Source organism: Choloepus didactylus, chromosome 8, assembly GCF_015220235.1.
Source record: "Choloepus didactylus isolate mChoDid1 chromosome 8, mChoDid1.pri, whole genome shotgun sequence".
Classification (NCBI taxonomy): Eukaryota; Metazoa; Chordata; class Mammalia; order Pilosa; family Megalonychidae; genus Choloepus; species Choloepus didactylus.
The window spans coordinates 59,082,434-59,108,452 of NC_051314.1; the positions used below are offsets into that span (position 1 = coordinate 59,082,434).

General features: G+C 39.8%; 1 protein-coding gene across 1 annotated transcript in view; it reads right to left on the minus strand.

The window, feature by feature from the left end:
• Positions 1-4,700: 4,700 nt before the first annotated feature.
• The window catches only part of TPH2 (tryptophan hydroxylase 2), a 101,529-nt gene continuing 80,210 nt past the window's right edge, over positions 4,701-26,019 (minus strand). The window contains exons 9-11 of the mRNA XM_037846766.1: positions 19,161-19,256; positions 5,022-5,155; positions 4,701-4,894 (exon numbers count right to left, since the gene is read on the minus strand). Of these exons, the coding sequence (XP_037702694.1) occupies positions 4,720-4,894; positions 5,022-5,155; positions 19,161-19,256 (405 nt within the window). The 3' untranslated portion in view covers positions 4,701-4,719. The remainder of the gene's footprint in view (positions 4,895-5,021; positions 5,156-19,160; positions 19,257-26,019) is intronic.

Here is a 26,019-nt window from a genome sequence, read left to right on the forward strand (position 1 = left end):
GTTGTTCAGCTATAAAAACTGTATCCAGACTGGATTATGAGATTGCAGTTGTAGACACCATAACCACAGATGCCCTTGGGTTGAACATCAGGCTCACTGTGATCTTCCCAGAGAAGGAAATATGCTTCCAGCTGCTGCACCAGACCTATCTTTCTTAGGGAGAAGAAATCACGGCAAGTGAAACTTTTTCTGGGATATCTGAAATAGGAGGCAGTGAGAAGAATGGAAACAGATAACCATGTGGCCTGATCCTACGAAATGGCTAGAGTGGACCGTGAGCACAACTAATTAGTTTGCCTAAAGATGGGGAGCTTTTTGTCCTGAATTACCCCTTATGTCACCACCACCAATATGTACTAGTAATGCCCCCATTCTCTACTTCATTTTTGCTTAGGTAGTCACAGTCTGAGTCACAAGGAAAAAAGAATTGCATTTACTTGCTAGTCCGTCTCTTTGTCCTTAAGAGCTGGCCAGGGAAAATTTAACAAGATGTTGTTTCATCAAAAGAAGATATATTTGTGAAAGACACAGGAAGTCATTGTATGAATGCTTTTCCAACCAAATAAGAATCAACCCAGGTACTGATTATTCCAACACCCGAAGTCTTTCAGCTGACAGCTCTCACCCCACCCACTTGACTTTGTAACTTATTGAATTACAACTATTTTTAATAATGTCCACCGTGATCCAGGGAGATATTGACTTTGCAGATCCTCAGTATTGCAATGGTCTCCTAACCGGTTTCACTTGCTCTACTCTTGTCTCCACTTCCACTCACCAAACAAAACTCCTGCAATCTATTTGCACACTGCAGCAAAAGTCAGTTGTTCAAAATGTGAATCAGATCTCGTCATTGCCTCTTACAGCCCTGGTGACTCTCTAAGCCCTCTCTCCTATTGCTCTTTTTCACATCACCCTGATTATTGCCTTAACTTTTCCACATTCTCAATCATCTGGTTTATTGCCTGTCTCCCCCCACTGGAATGGAAGTTCCAAGGGGGCAGGAGCTTCGTCTGTCTAATTCACCACTACATTCTCAGTGTCTAGAACAGTGCCTGATACTTACTAAGCACTTAAACATTTTTGAGAGTCCTGAGGCACATTACAAAGAATCACTATTTCATGTTCCAGAACTGGTTTATTTCGAACATATGTACATCTAATATTAGAAGAAGCCATGCCTCACTGTTAATTCCCTTGGCTCTTTTCAGAATATGACAATAATCTGCCTAAGATTCATTTCCCAAACTAAGAGACTGTCTTTGGAAATTGAAAAAAAACCCAACAAACTCAGACACACTGGAAAACTCGGGTCTGCTTTCCTTTTCATTATAAGTAAGACAAGGTTCATCAGAGTAAGCATCAGTGCTTGATTCTTTAGAAGTTGAAAATTAGATCAAATGAATTGGAGGACAACTACATCTTGTGTTAATGTTTTCCTCCTCGAATGAAGAAAATGAGATGATGTGAGCCATGACTCCATTTGAAAATGAAACTTTGTATTTCCATTTGCTTCCACGTAAAAGCACATTGTTTTTCATTTTAGACTTTTCATGTTGGTAAATGCACTACTTTACATTCATTAGTCTCAGGCCCATTTACCATGTGTGAGCAAGTCAAACACTGATACATCATCACCATAAAGCATCATTTCTAAATTACACAGTAAATAAATGAGATTAAGCCAGAAACTCAAATCTCACAATCCTTACCACTAATGTTAAAAAAAAAAAAAAAAAAAAAAAAAATAGTTTTGATCACCTTAGATCAAATTTCCTTACAAAAGATGAAATTTATGAACATTTGATTATTCTCTTATTACAGCAATTAAACTGATTATCCAAGAAGGCACTGGATGCCTGACCCTAATCAACAGCAGACAAAAAAAAAAAAGGACTAATCAAATTCTGGCTTTTTACAAAGTGTAATGTGTGAGAGACCTGGTCTTGTCTAGAAGCCTTGTGTTGATTTCTAATGAGCTGATTACAGAAGTCAGCAGCAAAACCAAAGTAAAGTATAGGCTCACAGTGAGATGACAGTGACAAGTGTCTTTAAATTTATAATTACCCTTGGATCTATTTAATTTAGCTTTAAGTCATGAGGCATAATTGAGACAAATGGTTATACTCTGCAGGTATCAGATATGACAAGAATCTGACTATGATTATTTTGTTGCACTATTTCCATTTGGGGACTTTTCCTGCCAACAGTTTTCCTATGACGGCTATTAAATTTTATAGGTTTTTCCCACCATTAGTTGTAATGGCATTTGCATGTTAAATGTTCACAACAAATGAAAACCATGATTCCACTGTTTCACACAGTGAAAACCATGGTTACAGCTATTCCAAATGGAGAACAAATATAAAAAGAATCAACTAATTCTTTCTCCTTGTATAATACCTATATAAGCTCTGTGGGAAAGCCTATTTGCTTTGCAACTCTTCTAATTTAGAAACAGAATAGATTTTGCACATGTAAAAAAAAAAAAACCTTAAGTTTCCACTATAAGCCATTCAGAAGACAGCTCAAATGTTATTTTTGTTGAGGGAATTTGTTTGCAATTAAATATAATTCTTCCTTAAGTAAATTTAACCAAGAAACTCCCTTTTATGCAGGTAAGAGGGAAAATTGTAATGGCTACTTATGGGTCTTCTTAATGAAAAAAATTATAGCACTCTAGGATTTGTGTCTAAAGCAACACCAAATTTTGGAAACAACATAGAAGGTAGACATTAGGAGTTTCTTGGTCAAGTTTCTCCTCAAAGATAATTCAGCAATTTGTTCTGGAAGTTTCTGGTTTATTTTAATTGATTATTCAGGGTCATCTTGATTTAGTTAGGCAAGATACAAGAAACTATGCATAATGGATCAATGAAACTTTTGAAATATACAACTACTTCCTCCTAGATCCTTTTAATTCGGTTCAGCATGTTCATCATTCCTCTACCACCAACAATTTTTCAAAGAACTATCCCTTTCATGTAGAACAGCATTTAAATTGGTTGACTTCCACATTTCATCCACCAAATCTTTTCTCAAAGCTTACCTGTTTTGAGAATCCTTCAGAAATGAACAATCTTTAATAGTTAAGATAACCAATATCCAATATCCTAAATTTTCATTTAAATTTGCCCTCTCCCTGGTATATATTTTAACTCCTTCCCATGTTTCCCTAGAATAAATATAATTCAAAAGCTTCTGACTCAAAATGAGCCCCCATACTGGAGTAAGAATTAGTTTGAAATTATATGTAATTTCATGCTAAAAGAGAATCCTTGGAAATTGCTCAAATAAATATTCTAGAATTGTTAACTTGAAAATTATTTCCTGATCTTTTTCCTCTCTATTTTTTCTCTTCCCCAACTCCTACCACCCAGTATTTTGTACTAGCAAAGCAGAATCAGAAGAACAATTTCTGTGTTTTTGAGTAACTGGACGAAGACAAATTCATTCACTCATTAAGCAGCTTTTTATTGGTTCATTTAATCACCTGATTACACCTCTTATGGCAAGGACCCCCAGAAATTAGTGGTATATCACTAATGTTCGTCCAAAGTTTTCCAAAAATTGGGAAGCAGACAATCTCCCGGAGACCTGGCCTCACTTGAGACTTAAAGGGGAAACATCTGAAATGTTAGCAACTCTTGTTCACAAAGAAAGTTCTATTTAGTGACAAACGTTAGTTTTGATAGACCTTTGTTTAGGGAAACTAACTACACATAAACACACATATACACCAAATTGAACTTTCCAGCAGTCCAAAAGCAAGATGCAATGGAATGTGAATGTTGGTGCACAACTACATGTGCTACTTTGGGTAAATCATTTAACCTCTCTGAGATTCAATTTCTACATCTTTGAAATCAAAGATGATCTTTACAATTCTATAATTTTATTGTCCTCTGAACTGAGACATGGACTAAATGCTTGAGCATGATGATTCACTTTATTCCAGGGCAAAATTCATGGTTCTAAGATAACTTCCCCACTGTTTAGTACTGCCTAATGTCCTTTTTGGGAGTGTTACCTTCCAAGACACTTTGGGAAGCAAGCCCCAACTCAGTTTCTATGAGGTCAATGCAACCTATATACTCCATTTCTAATATGCTCTCTTTTCTTGCATTGTATAAATATTCAACAGAAAAATCATTCCCACCACTGTTACCTTAACAACTTTTGAAACAGAATACTGAACCTTTTGTTATTGTGATAGGAAGTTTCATAAGATTTCTAAGTTTATCTCAAATAATGCTGTGAAAACATTGATACTATTGAAAATAGGAAACAGGTTCACTGCTATTTTCATTTTATCTAATGAATACAGAGAAGAGGCTTAGATCTGAGGAAGAAAGGTCATAAGCTAGAATTATAAGAGAGCTATTTGTTGCAAATTTTATAGAGATGCAGTTTGGTTAAGGACACTAAGCAAGAATGTCAAATCTATATAAGACATTTACACATATTTCAATCTCTCATACAATGGTTATCTGTCATTGGGTTCCTTGCAGTATTTTGCACAACACAGTAAGTTACAAGTAGGTGGAGATATACAGAATTGCATGCTTACTGGACAAGCCATGACACAGAAAGTTATTGGTGTTACATGACATTGACTGAATTGCTGCTAAGCTAAGCCCTCCCATCCCCTCCCCCCACCCCTCATCCCCCGCCCCCCCCCCACGAAGATTGTGCTGGCAACAACACTGGTCCCAGGCATCAAATCCCCAGATATTGGTTCATTTTGTTTAAGGCATCACACACTGTGTTCAAATCACTGCGGAGGTCCTGCACCACGTTTTCAATACTTCTGGTGTCTTTCAAAATTTCAATACTCTGTGTGTAAGGATTGAAGTACACAGAGAAGGGACGGGTAATTGACTTTGCAAAATCCCTGCAGAATAAACAGAAATAGAAGGATATGCAATCAATCCCATTGGTATAAGAGATAGATAGAAGGAAAGAGCAGAGCCAGAAAAAGAAAACATTATTTTCTCTGGATAGAAGGAAAGCAAGTTTACCTCATCTTTTCTTTGGCTTCCTCAAAACTTTCTGAAACAAAGTAGGCTTCCTGGAAAGTAGTGATAAGGCATTCTTGTAAGCAAGTTGTCTTTGGGTCAAAGGCTTTCACACACGCCTTGTCGGAAAGAGCATGCTGCAAAACATACCACAAAACCCGTTAAACTCCATAATGAGACTTCCAAAGTGCCGTGACATCACATTTCTACAACACATTCAATAGCTAGGTAAATCCTACAAAGCTGCTCTGTTGCTACCCTGTCATGAAATATGGAGCTCTCCCATGTGCAAAGTAAATTGGGCGTGGAGTTTTTTTAAGAGTCTTTAAGGTGTTGAGGGAAAAAATAAGGTTATGGTATAAATTCATACTGAAGGACAGTCCAGAGCTATAGCCCAACAGAAATGGAATTTTAAACCTATGCTATGAATAGAAGCAGGGAGAGCAAACATATGCTCATAAATTCATTGCTATAAGCAATGTACTAAAATTTCACTTAAATGGCAGAAGTAATAATTACCTGTGTGGAGAGGTAATTGGGTCTCCAACTGAACTATTTGTAGACTAATTGTGAGACATTTTGAGGCCAGTCCCTGTGTATCAACAGTCTGGAGTGGGCCTGGATATTTGAAGAGTCTTGCAAAGCAATCATTTACCTTCCACCAAGTATAGCAGAGCAATATACAGCAGATAAATATTGCCAGGTGGGAAAAAAGTGCTAATATTAATAGTTATAGTTATGCCCAGAGCAGGCATTAGGAAAGTGAGAAAGCTAGGGCAATTACTCTTTGAACCATCATTAGTTCCCTTTTGCTCACTACATGACTGGCACCAAGAGCAGCAAGGAATAAGGAATGACTGCATTCTCAAGATAAATTCAGTGATGATAAATGTTTGTGACCATTTTCTGCTATGTGCCACCTGCCTATTTATAGACCCTGGAGATGAATGGTCCTCAGACTTAATGTGCATGAGAATCACTGAGGAGCTTGTAAAAAATGCAGATACCCAGATCTCAAGTTTATTTAAGTCTGAGTAAAACGCAGAAATCTGCATTTTAAAGGCATCCAAGAAGTCTCTGACATTAATGTTGACAAACTATATTTTGAGAAGTATTCCCTTAGATTCTGTGTTTTCCTTAATTTAAGTGATAAATCAGTTGAGGAAAAGAGAGAAAAGGGATAGTGAAAATTGCATTGAACTGAGAATTAGAAAGCTTGGACTCCAGTTCAGGTTTTGCTGCTATCTAACTGGTTCACTTTGGCAAATTATTTAACTTCTCTGTGCCTACATTTCCTCAAATGTAAGTGAGAGATTTGGGCTGGGTGATTTCTGAAGTCATTCTTTATTCCAGCCTCTGGATTTTACCCAAATTACTTTTCTAAATTCTCAATATCTAGCAGCTAAGGTTTCCTGGAGAAAATCTGAAAAAACCTTTCCTGTTCAATATTCTTCGTGCATTCCCCCAACAATTTCAAACTGCATGGAATGATTTGCAGCCCTCCACAAAGAAAACTGTGATTCCCTAAGTTTGAAAACGCAATTGAGAACCAAAGAACTGACACACGCAAGAAAGAGCACACAGATCCTATCCCATGTGATTTGTTTTCCTACAGAATTCTGTTGTCCGGTTCAATGCATGTAGGAATTAGGCAATGCAGAGGGCCTCTCAGAATGAACACATATTTTTGACCCACAGAACAACTTCATTATGAGTAGAAGGTCACTACACCTGCAAATGCATTTGTGCTAGATTCAATGCAGTACTGTGAACATCAGGGAATTTTGGTTCTACATGTCTAATAATTCTGTACACATTTTAAAACAACTTCAGTTTCAAGAAACAAAATTTCTTTTTATGAGGCCTATTGCTCCTCTGAAAAAAATGGCTTCCTGCTGCCTTGCTATGATTTTCAAAATTAGAAGTTGCTTTCTTTGTAGTCATACACTCTGGTTGCAATTTATCTGTAGTATGTTGCTCTAATTGTCTATTCATCCAACAGAACATAAGGAAGGAAGTGCAGTGATTGACTCAGTGTCCTTAATCTTTCTACTCTCTCAAACCTGTACTCAGTGGCAAGGGCAGAATGTCATTGCTCCCCTGAGGAAACTCAAGCTTTCATTGGATCAAGGTCAAGAGCAAGAAGGAGGTGAAACACATATGCTTGGGTCTGCAACACTTCAATATGTCATTAGCAATTTTAGCAGTCACTATGTGTAGAGGTTGACTTCAGAATGTGTGTGTGCAGTAACAATGACTGAAATCAGTATGGTTTTAGTAAAATTCGTGATGTGACAATTCCACTGGACACTCACATGAGTTCAATAAGTCTGTTTTAACCAGCAAAGGGAATTAAAATGGATCAAGAGAAGTCCAGATAGGTCCTCTGAAATCTCAATAAAATTGAGAAACCTTTAGTTAGATTGATAAAGAAAAAAAGGAGAAGACACAAATAACTAAAATCAGAAATAGAAAGGAGGACATTACTACTGAACCCACAGAAATAAAAAGGATACTATGAACAACTGTATGTCAACAAATGAGATAACCTAGAGGAAATGCACTAATTTCTAGAAACACACAAACTACCTACAGTGATTCAGGAATGAACAGAAGATATCAACAAACCAATAACTAGTAAAGAGATTGAATCAAAAACCTCCCAAAAAAGAAAAGCCCAGGACCAGATAGCTTCACAGGGGAATTTGCCAAATATTCCAAAAAGAATTAACACCAACTCTGCTCAAACGCTTCCAAAAAATTGAAGAGGAGGGGACACTCCTAATTCATTCTATGAGGCCACCCTCATACCAAAGCCAGATAAAGATACCACAAGTAAAGAAAATTGCAGACCAATATCTTCTATGAATACTGATGCAAAAATACTAGAAAACTGAGTCCAACAGCACATAAAAAGAATAATACACAATGATCAACTGGAATTTTGTGTCTAGTGGAATTGTCACATAATGAATTTTATTAAAACCACACTGATTTCAGTCTTTGTTTTTGCACACACATTCTGAAGGTAACCTCTACACAAAGGTATGCAGGTGTGGTTCAATATAAGAATGAAAGAAGAAAAACCACACAATCGTAATCTATGCATTAAGGGCATTTGACAAAATCCAACACCCCTTCTTGATAAGAAACACTTAGAAAAATTAAAATAGAAGGAAAATTCCTCAATATGATAAAGGGTATATATGAAAAACCCACAGCTAGCATCATACTTAATAGTGAAAGACTGAAATCTTTCCCTCTGAGATCAGAAACAAGACAAGGATTTTCACTGTCACCACTGTTATTTAACATTGTACTGAAGTTTTAGCCAGAGCAATTAGGCAAAAAAAAGAAATAAAAGGTAAATTTTTTGGAGCTGTATGTACCCCAGAAAAACATGTTCTTAAACTTAATCCATTTCTGTGGGTATGAACCCATTGTAGCAGGACTTTTTGATGAGGTTATTTCAGTTAAGGTATGGCCCAACTCAAACAGGATGGCTCTTAATCCTACTACTGGAGTCCTTTATAAACCAAATGAAATTCAGAGAAAAAGAGAGAAAGACACAAGGAGAAAGAAACTAAAGTAAAAAAGAACCTGGGAGACAAGTGAGAAACCAGGAGATGCCACCATGTGCCATGTGACAAGCTAAGGACCAAGGATCATTGGCAGCCAGCCCAAGAATGCCACAGTCTTCAGGGAGAAAGCATCACCTCAATGATTCCTTGATTTGAGCCTTCTCCTATGCTCAAAACAGTGAGCTACTAAATTCTCATTGTTTAAGCCAACCATTGCATGGTATTTAGTTGAGCAGCCAAGGAAACTAAAACAAAAGGCATCCAGTTTGGAAAGGATGAAGTAAAAAATTCCCTATTTGCAGATGACATGAACCTACATATAGAAAATTCTGAAAAATCCACAACAAAGCTCCTAGAATTAATAAATGAATTCAACAAAGAGGCAGGGTACAAGATCAACACCCAAAAATCAGTACTGTTTCTATACACTTGTAATGAACTGTCAGGAGAAGAAATCAAGAAAAAAAATACATTTACAATAGCAACTAAAAGAATCAAATACCTAGGAATAAATCTTACCAAAGATGTAAGGGAATGGTACACAGAAAACTACAAAACATTGTTAAAATAAATCAAAGAAAACCTAAATAAATACTAAGGATATTCTGTGTTCATGGATTGAAAGACTAAATATTGTTAAGGTGTCAATTCTACCCAAAATGATTTACAGATTCAACATAATCTCAATCAAAATTCCAGTAGCTTTCTTTGCAGAAATCGAAAAGCCAATTTTCAAATTTCTGTGGAAAGGTAAAGAGCCTTGAGTAGCCAAAGCCATCTTGAAAAAGAAGAACAAAGTTGAAAGACTCACATTTCCAATCTGAAAACTTATTACAAAGCCAGAGTAATCAAAATTGCGTGGGATTGGCACAAGGACAGACAAATAGACCAATGGAATTGAACTGAGAGTACAGAGATCAACTCTCACATTTATCACCAACTGATTTTTGACAAAGAGGCAAAGACCACTCAACTGGGAAAGACTAGTGTTGTCAACAAATGATGTATCTCCATTTGGAAAAGAATGAAGGTGGACCGCTGCATCACACCATATACAAAAATCAACTCAAAAAAGATCAAAGACCTAAATAAAAGAGCCAGAACTATCCCTAAAAGTAGGGACGCATCTTCAGGACCTTGTGTTAGGCAATGGTTTCTTAGACTTTATATCCAAAGCACAAGCCACAAAAGAAAAAATGAATAAATTGGACCTCATTAAAATCCAAAAATTTTGTGCCTCAAAGGACTGTATCATGAAAGTAAACCAACAACCTACACAATGGGAGAAAGTATTTGGAAATCACATATCCAGGAAGGGTTTACCATCCAGAATATATAAAGAAATCCTACAACTCAACAACAAAAAGACAATCTAATTTAAAAATGGACAAAAGACTTGAATAGACATTTCTCCAAAGAACATATACAAATGGCAAAATCACATGAAAAAATGTTCAACATCATTAGCCATTAAGGAAACACAAATCAAAACCACAATGAGTATCATTTCACCCTCACTAGAAAGGCTACTATTTAAAAAAAAAAATAGAAAATTACATGTATTGGAGAGGATGTGGAGACTTAAGAACATTCATTAATCATTGATGGGAATGTACAATGGTGCAGCCACTGTGGAAGACAGTTTGGCGGGTCCTCAGAAAATTAAGTATAGGATTACCATATTACCTGGTAATTCCACTTCTTGGTACATACCCAAAATAAATGAAAGCAGGGACCCAAATAGATATTTGCACATGATGTTCATAGTGGTATTATTCACAATTGACAAAAGACAGAAGAAACCCAAGTGTCTATCAACTGAAGAATGGATAAACAAAATGTGGTATATACATACAATGGAATATTATTCAGTCATGAAAAGGAAAGAAGTTTTTACACATGCAACAACACGGATGAACCTTGAAGTCATCATATTGAGTGAAATAAGCCAGACACATGATCTCACTGATAGGAAATACTTAGAACAAGAAAACTCAGAGAGTCAGAAACTAGAATACAGGTTTCCAGGGGACGCAGTGGGTGTAGGGAACAGGGAGTTAGTGCTTAAATTGTACATTGTTGGAAATCTTTGTGTAATTGATGGTGGTGATGCCAGCCCAACATTATGAGTGTAATTAACAACACTGAATTATTACATATTTGACTGCTGTTAAAAGGGGAAATTTTAGGTAGCATATATGTTACTAGAATAAAATTTGAAAAAAATCCATGGGACCGTACAACACAGTGAACCTTAAGGTAAACCATAAACTATAGTGAATAGTACAGTTACAAAAATATGCTTTCATCAGTTTTAACAATTACCCTTCACTAATGCAAGGTGTGAAAATTAGGGTGATATAGGGGAACCCCGTATTTTATGCATGATTTTTCTGTAAACCCACTTCTCAAAAAAAAAACAAAACAAAATAACAACAACAAAAAAAAAAAAAGCCCAGATGATTGTTTTGATATCTGCGGGTGACTGAGCTTGTACCTCGACTTACCAGGCCTGGGCCAGGGGACCTGATATCACCCCCTGGGGAGGGTAGTAGGTACGGGCGTTAGTGCCCTCTGCAGCCCCCCCGAGCCTGAGGAGCGAGGTCAGGGCAGCTCCCTTTTCCTCACCCAAAATGTCACGGGCAGGGGAGGCTTGCCGGAGGGAACCGCCTTTCTCCCAACCGCCCTTTCCCCACTTCCTTATCTTACCCGCACACTCCCCTGTGCCAAGGCAACTCCTGCCACCGCCAGCGCGCATGCACCGTGGCCAGAACAACTCCCGCCCGCTGCAACGGCTCCTGCGTCCTCTCAGAACCAATCCTAGCCCCTATCCCTTCAGTATTGCCATTTAAGGCTGCTTCACCTCCTTTCCAGCCCTGCCCTTCTTACCAGCCTATATAACCTGTGAGCACCCCTGAATAAAGACTCTCTCTTTGGCGCATACTCCTACTGGATGAAGAGTGTCTTGTCCTTGTCGCCGCCCTCCACACCTTGCACGCCTCCCGCCGAGGACCCGGCCAAGTCCTCTGCCTCGCCCTCGCCTCCGGGAAAGAGCCCCCGCCGCCGGTACCCTTTAAGCAGCCCCGAGAGCTGAGGGCTCAGCTACCGGCCGCCACTCCCCCCAGAAGCAGTAACCGCGACCGCAACTTAAGAGAGCGTGGGGGAAGGGAGGAGCGGCTTCGGAGCAGTGAACCTCCCACGGCTCCGGAAGCAGCGAAGGAGAGGCGGCCCTTACCTTGCAGGCGAGGAAACGGGAAGCTGGAGAGGCGTCCGGGCGAGCGGGCGACCTGCCGAACCGTTGTGTGGAGACGCTTCCTCACACGGGGCACCAGTTGCGGTCGCGGTTACTGCTTCTGGGGGGAGTGGCGGCCGGTAGCTGAGCCCTCAGCTCTCGGGGCTGCTTAAAGGGTACCGGCGGCGGGGGCTCTTTCCCGGAGGCGAGGGCGAGGCGGAGGACTTGGCCGGGTCCTCAGCGGGAGGCGTGCAAGGTGTGGAGGGCGGCGACAAGGACAAGACACTCTTCATCCAGTAGGAGTATGCGCCAAAGAGAGAGTCTTTATTCAGGGGTGCTCACAGGTTATATAGGCTGGTAAGAAGGGCAGGGCTGGAAAGGAGGTGAAGCAGCCTTAAATGGCAATACTGAAGGGATAGGGGCTAGGATTGGTTCTGAGAGGACGCAGGAGCCGTTGCAGCGGGCGGGAGTTGTTCTGGCCACGGTGCATGCGCGCTGGCGGTGGCAGGAGTTGCCTTGGCACAGGGGAGTGTGCGGGTAAGATAAGGAAGTGGGGAAAGGGCGGTTGGGAGAAAGGCGGTTCCCTCCGGCAAGCCTCCCCTGCCCGTGACATTTTGGGTGAGGAAAAGGGAGCTGCCCTGACCTCGCTCCTCAGGCTCGGGGGGGCTGCAGAGGGCACTAACGCCCGTACCTACTACCCTCCCCAGGGGGTGATATCAGGTCCCCTGGCCCAGGCCTGGTAAGTCGAGGTACAAGCTCAGTCACCCGCAGATATCTTTTGGCCCTGATAGAATAAGTGCCTGTAAACTAGATTAGGGTGCTCTCCTTCAGACTTCAAAAAAAGTCAGTGGATTCAAACATTTGCCTAATATAATATTCAAAGGAAAACTGGAAGTTGAGTGTTGTAAGCACTCATAAATGTAATGTATCCTCCAGTGGCTTCTGTGCCTGATGTGCTGGATATCTGGTGGAGAACTCTCTAGCCTTGGAGAACAGGAGCACTGCTGCTTCTTGGCTTTTCTGCAAAAGGAGATACTAATAGTGTTCAAGGATTGGCCTGGAGAATGACAAGAAAGTCATACAATACCCTGGAGTTGGGGGAGAAGCCAGTAAATGAGGCCAACAAATGAAGTGGTGCTCACTCCTGTAAATCGTTTCATTTACCTGAGGTGAGCTCTCCTGTATGACAACTGCCAGGATCATCCATGCAGCCATGAGGACCCCTGTCTCTGAATACTAAAGAGTGGTCCAGGGGGTATAAAATAGCATCTGTGTCACCCTTGACTCCAAAGACCACTGCCCAGTGGAGTGAAGACAGACTGAATTTACTTCTCACCTCCTATTCATGTCTCATGCCTCAGTTTGGGGGATCAGCTATTTATGTCCACTTTCTGTGCCCAGAGTGGATTCTCTGTAAACATTGAACCTAATTACTTGATGCCCCCAGGGAATTCTGTGGTAAATCCTTCTTGAAGTCTTAAGAGCCTGATATCCAGAAGTCTGAAAGAATTAATCCAACTTCCTGTAGAGAGGCTTTATAACACAGAGAATCTGGCTGACAGTATTTTACTCTCAAACCATTTTAAAAGTACAGGTGTGATGGTTAGGGTCATGTGTCAACTTGGCCAGGTGATAGTACCCAGCTATCTGGTCAAGCAAACACTGGCCTAACAATTGCTGTGAGGACGTTTGTGGCTGGTTAATAAACCAACAGGCTGGTTTATTAAATCATCAGTCAATTGACTGCAGCTGTGACTGATGACTCACCAAAGGGCGTGCCTTCCACAATAAGAGAATGCAATTGGCTGGATTTAATCCAATTAATCAGTTGAAGACTTATAAGCCATTGACTTGGCTGTCCAGTGAAACGTTTCCTGAGGAGTTCGTCGAAATTGCCGGTTCGTTTCCTGAGGAGTTCGTGGAAAACGTTCGTTGAAGATTCCAGTTCATTTCCTGAGGAGATCGTCGAAACTGCCAGTTCGTTTCCTGAGGAATTCATCGGACATCTTCCTTGGAGTTGACAGTTTGCTGACTGCTCTACAGAATTTGGACTCATGCATACCCACAGTTGTGTGAGTCACTTTTACAATTTGATAGTCAGAGACACCTCTCATTGATTCCGTTTCCCTAGAGAACCCTAACTAATACAACAGGAATGCTAGAGGACCACCTTCTCTCATCTAAGCACTCTCTACAAGAACTATTTTGGATTTACCCATAGTGCTAAAGGCAAGGGTACAGGACTGGGAGCCAGGAGACCTGGATTCTAAACTTAGCTCTTTCAGAGGTTAGACATGAAATCAAATAAGTGAAACTTCCCCAGGCTGGGCCTCAGTTTTCTCTTCAATAAACTGAAAAGATTGACTGACATAAATTCTAAGGCTCTTGTTGAAATACAATTTTAGCTGGGCCTGCAAATACACAGCTTTCGCACCGCCATCCCCTCCCTCTACCCCACCCTGTATAAATCAATCACAGCAGCCTTTCTGACAGAGCCTGGATGTGGCCTTTCCACCTAGGTGACCATTACCAATGAACTCCCTTTAGCACATGAGTAAACTCCTATTTGCTATTCCAACCTTCTGAATATACACAAACCCCTTGTTGAAATAAAAAATTTCCCGTAACCCAATTGTTAGTAGATAACATAATAAGGTGGCTAGGAGTATAGGTCTTTAAGACAGGTAAGTTGAGGTTCAAATTTAGCTCCATTCCTTACTAACTACCTGATTTTGGGCAAGTTGCTTCACTTCTATAAGCCTCAGATCACTCATCTGGAAAATGGGAATACTATAGCATCTACAACCCACGGTTGTGGAAAGCATTAAACCAGATAATGCATGCAAAGTGCCTGGTACATGGGAAGCACCCCGTATATTTAGTTATCATTGCTAATTCAGTCTAGAGATGATGCTTGGTGCACAGGTGCATTCAACCACACCTTCCACCATTTGTGCATCCTCTTCCCCAGGGGTCTGGAACCCAGAGAGAAGGAATCATGGGCCTATTTGCCCATGAACTGCAGCAGTTCCTGCCCTTCATTAAGTTAGAATCTTCCTTCCTCCCAGCCTTTGCAATGACTCAGAAATTATTATTTCAACAATTCTAGATGTAAACCCTGTGATCCTCACTCTCTATATTAGGACTGGTTAAGTTTGGAAAAAAAAACTCAAGTGTGAAGTCAGGTTTATGGGTAGTTTGGGCCCTAGATTCCAAATAAGAATTTGCAAACACTCCTACACTCACACCACAATAATCTTTTCCCACATCAAACAACAACAAATATATATTTACATATGACAATTTTTGAACCTCCCCCAAATGTTTGTCCTGCTAACCAAGCACAATGTGGCTTCAACAACCCTATTGCCCAATTGGGCAACGATGGCATGGATCTTCATTTTTCTTTATCAGCGATGCTGAAGGTTTCATCAGTTTGCATGAACTGCAGGAGCGAGGGAACAATCTCCCTCTTCCGTCATAAAGGCTGAAGACAGCGTTTTTAGCTCCCCGGTGCTCCTGCATTTGCTGTGCCATTGACTAACAGTGCTAGCTTCGTGCAAGGAAAGGAGAGGAGGAAGGGGGCCATGAGCCATCCGGAAGGGAAAAGGTCTGGGAGCTCAGAAACTTACAAGTCCTAACTCTAGCCACGCCACTGACCTGCTGCATGACCTGAGAACCCTCAGTCCTTTCTGGCTTCTCCTCTACAGCACAGCAGTAATTCTAACTGCCTCACGAGTGGCTGCAAGTGGCCGTAAATACAAATGATCGTAATAAATAAAAAGCTGTTTTGTGAGTGCTGATTAATAGCTATAACAAAGGCAATGCAATAAATTCACTGTGCAAGGATATCCTAAAACTAAAGCCAACAAAAAAGAATAGTTAATTAAAAAACAAACAAACAAACATGAAAATCCATCAGCTTTGTCAAAACCTGAAAGCAGAACAGATGTATTTATATGTAATATTCCAGCAACTACTATGAGACCAGTCACTAAAAAATGCAATCTATGAACTTAAGGAGATAAAGAACTAGAATTTACCCATGAAAAAGAAGTAGAAATTGCCTTTTGATTTTAAGATGGATTAACTTTTTGACATCAGACTCAGCCAATCCATTGATTAGCAATCATTTCCTTACCATTTAATGTGACTAGACTTCACTGTTGCACCTCCAGGAATTAGGTCAACTAAGACCCATATCAATCACTTTCTTAGAAATTCCCTACTAGAGACTCCAAGTTCCTTGAAATCTGGACCATCCACTTTGTATTTGTTGAATAAAATGAACAAATGAATGAATGAATGAGTGGTAAAAGAATAACTGATAGCCCTTTACATCAAGGTCAATTATGGGATAGAGAGAAAAAGTGTGAAAGGAAAGACACATGCTAGACTGTGGGTGCACGCTAGTCTATTACCCTTTTTTCAACCTTCTCTTAAAGTCATATTTCCAGGTGATTCAGCTCATTATTAACTGTTCTCCACAGTGATGGGAGGTAGGGAAAAACTCCACCTAAACACAGTTTTGGAATTCCTGAAAGAACATCACAGAACACATACTTGGAACAAAAGAGAGCACAACCACTTCTGGAAGAAAAATAGTCTTTATGGTTATCAGATTTATGTTAGCTTTTACAAGCTTTTCCATATTTATTTGGTTTCTCTCTTCAAAGATAAAAGTAAGCATTGTCAAAAGAAAAAAAAGGACAGAAAAAATGAAAGTTATCCTCTAAATTATATATACCATGTGGAAGAACTTGGCCAGCTCTGAAGTGCAACAACCAGGCCTCAGGAAAATTGAGACTCTGAAAACACAAATTTTAAAATGCATTCTGCTCAAGGAGAGAAGGTAAATTGTGGATACTTACATACAAGTCATAAAGACTACACCATGCCTCCAAAACTTAGCTGGGGCCTACATTTGGGCTGCAATTGAATCATAAAATATTTTACTGAAAAGAAAACTGCATTCAAAATTGTAAGGGTAAGGGTGTTTACACAGGAATTTTTGTAATGCTTTTAATGAAGTTATCCCTGCCTGAATCCTGGGCCATATTTGTTCATTAAATAAAAGTTAGACAGACAAAAGTAGTCAGAAGTGCTACGAGAGGGTAATGGGCTCTTACACAGAGAACAGGGAAGGGGCTGTGGGAAGAGATGCTAAGGAAAGCATCTAATGCTATGTATTCTCTGTGAACAATCAGAAGATATTTCTCACGGAAAGGATTTTTGAATTGTAAAAATGGTCCAAAACAGCAATCATAGGGAGGTTGGAGTGTTGAAAATTGAGAGTGGAAGAATGCTAATGACTGGAGGTGATGGACCAGAGCAAGAAGATGTGCAGCGGACAGTCCCCTCCGGTGTACACATTTCTGGCTGATTTCCATTTCCAGCTGGTTCTGTCTGCACCAATAGGAACAAAAGCCACAGATTCATCCCAGTGCTTCCTCTGCACGCCTCATTAACCAGACCAGAACATCCTGGCGAAAGGTGGGGAATGAGAGAGATTGTTTCTTTTGTTTCTGGTGTAATTTGTAAACCTTCTGAGGAGAACGTAAACAGATGCAGCTCAGGAGCTACATCTTTTTCTAACTCTTTCTTCAGGGAAATCAAGAGTACTCTATATATGACCTGGTTTTACAGAGATATGACGAGATGCTATTTGCTGTGGGCTTTGGCCACTACATTGAAACTGACCCCAAATGGATCTTTGCATTGAGAATTTAGCAAAATGATTTTACCACGTTACATCAGGCTTTTGTATTGTTGAACATGACCCTGTCTCTATTCCAGCCAGGTGGAGCCCCAAGCAGTCCCCAGTACTGTCCAGGGTCTGACTTCATCCCTCAAGAACCAATTTGAGACCAGAGTCTTCATCAGGCACAGCTTAGTATGTGCCAGGCATATTTGTTACTCTTTTTGTATCCACTGATTGGTTGTTGAGCTCTTGCACTAGAATGCAAACTCCTTGAGGGCAGGAATTCCAGGCAGTAGAGCCCAACAATTAAGAGCACAGAGTCTGGAGCCTTGACTGCCTGGCTTTGGGCCCAGCTGCAACACTTACTAGCTATGTGACCTTGGACAAGTTCCTTAAGTCTTTATGCCTCAGTTCTCTCATCTGTGATAATAATGTCACATATCATTGAGTTATTGTGAGAATTAAGTGAGCTAATACATTGAAAGCCCCTAGAATACTAAGACCTATTTAAATGTTGATTGAGATTATTGTTTTCCTTTTCCTTTTCCTCTTCTTCTTCTTTTTCTTCTTCCTTCTTCCTTCTTTCTTCCTTCTTCTTTATCATCGTCATCATCCTCCTCATCATCATTTCTCTTTGTATTCCCAGTGTCTGGCACAGAATCACATAGTAGGTGAGCAACAAAAGTTTGAGGAATAAGGAACAAATGACATCATAAAGTCAGCAGACCCAATAAAACTACAGTTAAATTGCATCTTTCAAAAGTACAAACAACAAAAACGTTCCAATAAGCATGTATTTCCCAGTTATATTATACAAGGATAACCAATGCTCAAAATAAAAACCCTAGGAGAGCACATAATCCCGATCATGCTCTGAATAATCAAAGAGATATTAAATTATTTTCAGTACCATTTGCAGACTGTATATCACATTGCACTCTTAATTCAGCAAAAACTTGCTACCCACTGTGGTATAGATAGCAAATCTTAAGTAACCAGAATATTTAAATTACCCAAATTCTCCAGGCCCCCTACATTTCTGAATAAATGATCATTTTACTGTATTTTAATGCAAAAAAAAAAAAAAAAAAAAGCATTCCCCTAAGCATCACCACAAGTGTTGAATAGCTCTCTGACCACATGCTTAGGGTTTTGTTGGAGATTTTTTTCCTCCACATTAATTTTAAAGAGGCTTCATATTCCTCTTTGGGAGGTAGATGTTTGGGAATCCCTAGGAGACCATGAGGGTGACAGAAACCAGAGTAACCAAGCCACCCTCTGAAGTGAATTTCAATCAGTAGGATGACTGCTAGTTTATTGCCCACTTTTCAGCACTAAATTTAGGCCAGCCATTTGTTACCCAGCATTTGAACACACATTTGTCATTCCTGTTGATTTCAGCACATGGCTGCTCATCCATTTGAGTCATACCACAAACCCAGAAAGGCATGACCCATTTTCAGAAGTGCAAAAAGTTAGGTCAGCACCCGCATCTGAAGTGGCAAATCCTCTTTGTTAAATATTTACGGGGTATCTGCTGGTAGAAATGCTCAGACAAACAAATCAATATCTTCCATGACCTTGAACCAGTTTGCTTGGGAAGGATACTTTCATTCACAGCTTCATACCTTTAATTCTCCAATGGAGGAAAGTAGTCCAGCCCCATATGCCCGCAGCTGCCCTTCTTGTTTGCAGAGGCCAAACTCAATTGTGAAGAAATAGCACTGAAAAAAAGAAAAATACATGGACACACATCCAGTGAACTGGTCAACAAGTTCTTCAATAGAATAAAATGGCACTCACAATAAACTGGTGCACTGTGCACAATTTCTTCAACACTGTCTCTTAATTTAAATCAAGAACATTTATTGAAACTTATCCTCTTGCTTTAACTCTCCCTAAGTTAAAGGTATACGGAAAAGACATTAACTTCAGAGGTCCTAACACTTCCTGGAATCCCAAACCTGATGGGTCAAAATGTATCCCCTACAATAATTTCAAATATAAAAGGACACACATTTCAGAATGAATGAATAGGCCACATAGATAATGCCATAAGGATATGCTACTATATTTAACAAGTAGTGTTTCAGTGGCATAAATTAAGTCCATGCAAATGTGGAAAAATAGTTTACAATCCAGTAATCCTAAACTGATTATTTTCAGTTTGTTTATTCATTAAACAAACATTTACTGAGTACCTAGTAGGTGCCAATGCTTGATACTGGGGACACAGTAGTAGAGAGACAAGATAAAAACCACAAATGCAAGTATATGCCTACCAAATTACTGAAACCACAATTCCAGTATGATTTTTTAGTGAAATCTTAAAAGTATATCTATGTATGAATACATGTGTGTGTATGAATGTTTGTATGTGTGTGTGTGTGTGTGTGTGTGTATATATATATACACACACATACTTTTAATAGCTACTTAATTGGCCCAAGTTTTATCAGCATCAACTGCTACAGCTTCCCCATAATACTAAAAATTTACAGTTGGTTCTGCTGGATTTAACAAATCAACTTAGACAAAGAAATCTCCACACAGTGAAAAAACTCATGGTACTTGAGAGGGACTGAAATTACACTATTTTTTCTCTAAGAGAAAAGTGAGAAGCTGACACTGAGCAATAAAACTTGCATCAAATTAACACTGTCCTGCATTAGTGATGATAGAGCGCTGAAGGTGTTGAAAAAGAAGAGAATTTAAACACTCCTGAAAAGGGGCAGAAAATAATAATTATTTCTAGCCCTTGGTGGTTTTCTCTATTTTTATTTGGAGGTTAAGATGTCCCTTAGTTCAGGACAGTTTTATGTTTTGTTTTGTTTTGTTTTTTTTAAATGTAAGGATGATCTCTAAAGATGAATAGTCTAATGCTCTGCAGCCTGGGTTGAACCCAAAGGACTGGTCATTTCCAGGTCATGGAGCTTTATCTCCAGAGGCAATATTTGCTTATTTTTCATGACTCATCTGCTAAAGAGCTAAAATTACAACTCTTCTTAACTCATCACCACCCACAGTGGCCACCAGCACTTCCCCTTACTCTGTCCTACCTTTTTGTTCTTTTCCATCACACTTTACATTTTTTATATAATCTGTAATTTCTTTATGTCTCATCTGTACTGTTCATCATCTGTGCTCTCCACCACCCCCCCTGCCCCACTATACTATAAACTGCATGAAGGCAGGCATCTCTGTCCATTCATCTAGAATAGGGTTTCTTCACCTCAGCACATTTGGCTTTAGGGGCTGGGGAATTCTTTGCTGAGGAGAGCTGTTCTGTGCATTGTAGACTTTTTAGCATCATCCCTAGATGCCAGTAGCAATCCCCGACTCAACCCCACCCCCACCCCCCGCCCTCCAAAAATGCTTAGACATTGGCAAATATTCCCTGGGGGACAACATCACTTCTGGTTGAGAATCACTGACCTAGAAAAGTGTCTGAAACATAATGAAAGCTCAATAAATATTTGTTGAATAAATGAAAAAATAGTGAATGAATGAATTATCTTTAAGTTAGGTTTGTTGTATGGCAGCGTAATCTGGAATAAGAAACACATAGGGAGGCAGAAGTCCTAGGCCTGGTCCTGTTTCTATTTAATTATGGGGCTACCACCTCCCTAGGCTGCAATTTTCTTGCCTGTGACATTCATTCATTCATTCACTCATTCTACAAACTCTTCTTGAGCAGTGTTTATATGACAGACTCGACTCTAGATCCTAAGGATATGCAATGAACAAGCCAACAAAGTCCCTGCTCCCACGGAGCATTTATGCTAGAGGGATGAGACAGGCAACACCACCACCAAAATAATAAGAAATAGACAGGATAATTTCAGGTATACAGTGCTCTATAGATAATAAATCCAGGTAATGTGTCAGATATTGAGCAGGAGATATGACTATTTAGAGTGGTCAGGGAAGGTCTCTCTAAAGAGAGTGATATTTAAGCTGCAATCCACTCAAAAATCAGCTTTTCCTTCAGAAATGAAAAAGTCAGTTACGCAAATATGTAAGGGGAAAAGTGTTCCCAGCAGAGGGACTAGCAAGTGCAAAAGCCCTGAGGCAGGAATGGATTTGTATTTCCCAGGGCAATGAGAAATCATTAGAAGGTCTTAGGCAGGAGAGACATGTTCTAGTTTAATTTTCAAAAGACTCCGCTGATGCTGTGTAAAGAATAGATGGCAGGAGGCAAGAGTGGAGGCAGAGACCAGTTGGTGGTGGCCAAGAGAAAAGGGTAGTAAGTGGCTTGATAAATGACTTGGGCTGAGGATGACAAAGGATTGGGAGAAATCGGCATGGCCTCATGATAAGAACTAAGATAAGAAATGTGAACATGTGTTGAAAAGTTAAAACCCAACCCTCAAGTCTGTCCTTCAAAAAATTTGCACCATCCTGGACACAATGATGAGAACTGACCATACACTCAAAGAGCAAAAGGCCTGGAAAATTCCTGGAAACACAGCCCTCCTTTTTTGCAAAGGAAAACTCAAGTCTAGGGCAATGGAGTGATTTACCCAGGAACAGTTTAGTTAGTGACATTTAGGAGATCTAGAGCTCAGTATTTCAAAGAGGCCAACATCTGTCACATCTTAAAGCTTCTAGGTAAAAGATTAATAGATGCATGATTTGCCTTTGCAACAAAAACTCTAAAATGGAGGAAATGAGAATCTCACGGCATCTTCTGAATGTGCCTTTAAATGATTTCCCTAATTTTTACTGCATTGGTAGCACATGACATGAAATCCTTGAATTCTTATAGAATACAGAAAAGTTCATGAAAAATGCGCCATCAAGTTAGAAAGTCACCAAAATACACATATTGATCTGCTAGAGAACCATTTAGATCACCCTATTAAGTGCATTTTTAATTTTCCTTACACTTCTTCATCAGTGCATTTATAACGCATTGTCATGGTTCTTATGCAAATCAAAGCTGGCTAAGAGAGTCTGGGAAAAAATATTGTATGCCATATACACAGTCTTATAGATTTGGCATTCCATTCTAGTTTAGGGTAGGAATTAAAAGGTCTTCATCAGTTCAACTGAAGAGCCAAAGCTAAATCTCCCACACGTCCTTGGTTGGTGTGCTTCTAAAATCAGGGCAACCTCAGCATAAAGAGTGGACTCACGTCCTCTCTGCTGTAGCTCAGTGTCTGGCCTCATACCTCCTCTGCGAGTCATTCCAACAACTCTGACCTCACACAGCTCCATCTGCTCATTCAGGATCTGCCTTTCCCTTTGGTTTCCTGCTGTCCTTGACCAAGGAAGACCCTGAGATGCTGCCTCTGGAGCCCACTGTCCTGGAAGATTAGATTCTGAGACAGTTTGCCATTTGCAGCTACATGTGTGGCTAACAGATAGAGAGAAATGGTAAATTGTACCTGAATGTTGAGTGTTGGCAACATTTGAATTAAGTGCTTGCTCAGGAAAATGTTTCTCATTCCAAAGCAGGTGGGGACCACCCATGCAAAGTACCTGTGCATGATCACCAATGGGAGTGAGTGGGCGGGCTGCCCATTTCTACTGTCTGGTTTTAAACACAAAGCTTACTTAGAATTGAACCTGATGACCCTTTAAAGTCCCTTCAGAATTCAAGGATAAATAATTGCTCCTTGAAATTTTGAGAATGTATAATTTTATGTCCTCAGAGCACTCTCTAGATGTGGATCTATAATATATTCTCTAGAGATTTACGAAATTAATATCATACCTAGTCTCAAAAACAAAACAAAACAAAACAAAACAAAACCCTGAGCCTTATACAAATACCTGCAAATGAGAATTGCAGATTCTTGACCACTAATGTCTTTTAAGCAGAAAAAAATAATAATACAAACACCTCCCAAATTGAAGGGTGCCCTCCATCAAGGCTGATGTTCTTGAATTCCAAATTTTATATGCCACTAATTATATATAATCATTTATAAATATTTTGTTTGAATATAATTATACATAATCATTAACTGAAAACCAAAACAGGAATGATAGATTGGACCTCTTCAATAGAATAAAAGCAGAGTCATTTACATACATGCCGTCATTCAGGAGAAAAAGTCTGACTGACAATCTGAAATCAAAACACTGTTGTGCAACGTGAGGCATGTGCTCAGGGAAATGAGATAGGTCGCCCAATGCTGCCATCTTCAGGCCAATTCTGGTAGAACACCATCAACACAACCATTTTGGCACAGCCAATTGAGCAGTGAGAGCTTGAGGGAACGAAATCCACAGACACCCAACCACACCAACAAAATATTTAATGGCTCTACACAGTGATTTACAAAAGAACTCCATGCAACATCCTTCTTATGTACCTGAAGCTCTTGCTAAGGCCACATATTTCAATTATAAAGATGTACAACTTTTCCAAGGAACTCTTGATGGGGAGGGAACTTTAGATTTTCCTCTTGAAGGGTCCTTTTGCCTCTTGAATGAAAAACATAACCTCTTTCTGAAATTCATTCTATATTCTTGAATTGGATTAAGATGGTACTTACAAACCTCTAGGGAACAGCCCAACATGTCCCACTTCTTTCACTTTCTCCATGGATATAGCTTATACATATCGTTCACAAATGCCTGCATTATGAGTGATATATGTTCTCTATCGCTTTCACTAAAAAAAATTGATCTTTGCATGTTGGTAACATATATTTTTAAGTAATCACCTACATCATCTAGAATCCCATTATCCACATATACAGAACATAGGCAAGAAGTAGGAAATTAGCAAAGAGAGCTTGAAAAAGTCCTAAAAGATATGTGCTAAATTTGATGTACTTTACCTATAAGAGCCCTCACACCCTTACTCAGATCCTGTTTGTCCTTATCTTGTACACACTTCTAACAAAGTTTAGACCCAACAACTCAAAAAACAGAAATATAATATTTGGTGTTTGGGTAAATAATCCTAAACACTTCCATGCTTGAAGATATCACTAAACAAGAGAAGTCAACAATGGCCCTAAAACAACAAGATAATAGGAAACTTAACTAGGAAGAGGACATCCCAGTTGAGAAAGTGTTCTTTCACATATGTCATCTTACTACAAACCTGTGATGCAGACAGAACAGTTATTACTGTTTCCATTTTACAGATGGGAAAACTGAGACTCAAAGTTCAAGTGATTTGCCACATTCCACAACTAATGGGTAGGAGAATTAAGAATCAATTTTCCCAACTTCAAATCCAGTGTTCTTCCCTCATCAGCATCTACATTTATGGATGGATGCAGGGCCATGATCAGCTGATCACACTGGTACAGCAGTTCCTGCTGCTGAAACACTAAAATACTTTCAGAACATGTGTAAACAGCCATTACCCCACACCCCCCAAGGGCCACCCAAGCTTCCCCAGCCTCCTACCGTAATCTATCCCACATCCTCCCACCACTGCCACCACTTCTTCAAATAAATGTTCATGGCCTGTAGAGCTGGGATCTCCAGGCCACTGATCCTACACATGTCTAACAAGTGTCTGTTCTCCTGGGTGCCCAGGTCATAACAAAAGGATAAATCTCATAAAAGATGAATGCCACACAAAGATATTCTAACCTCAGGACTCTGCACCTCTGGAGAAAGCACATAAAACACATAAAAGGGCTCCATGTCTCACAGCCTTACTTTCACAGTTTTTTCTCTAACATCTTTCTTAGTTGGAATGACTAATGTGTCAAAGGATACATTTGGAAAGTTGTTGAAAAGGTAGAGGCTGTATTCAAGGGGAACAAAGTCTGCCCCTTTTCCCTTCCCACCCACCTCTCTGTCACCCATCCCCAGCTCCTGGAGTTTGAATTTTAGTTACATCTGAATTTTGGTTTACAAAGCAGCAGGTGTTTTTGAGCTTTGGCCAAGATTCCCTTAAATCTTGATTAAATTGCAAATGATAAAAGGATTGGAATAGGAGTGAAGCTCGATAGCAAAGCAAGGAGTCTTGGAATAGAAGTATCAAGGCAACAAAAACCAACACTGAGAAACAAGTAAAAATGGAGGCTGTGCTGCTTACGCCACGGAGGCCTCACTACTCCTGAACTGCACAGGGCAGGAAACTTCCCTCTGGATATCCATTTTGTAGCTCTTGTTTCTTCAGCCATTTAAAATGCAGATACTCCACAGAGTCACCCACAAAGCCAAATCACATTAGGTGTCAATGACTTCCCAGTGCCTTGTTTGCAGAGCAAGGTCCCTGAGTGGAAAGTTCTCTGGGACTGGGTTCCAAGAGGTAGCAGAAAGAGGCATTTTGCATGCTTCATTATTTTGTTCTCTTCATTATTTTCCTCTGAGCTAGTCCTATGTAAAATAAGAGCGAAAGAAATACCAAAACTTAGAGCTGGAAGACATGGAGGCCAGGCCAGTGTTCTAGAACCCACCAAAACAGCTGTCTACAGTCCTGAGGCTACTCAAGGCCAGTAATCACAAAGCCATGACTTGAAGTTCCCCCCCACCCCCTTAGCAAAAGGAAGCCACTACTCAAGTGTT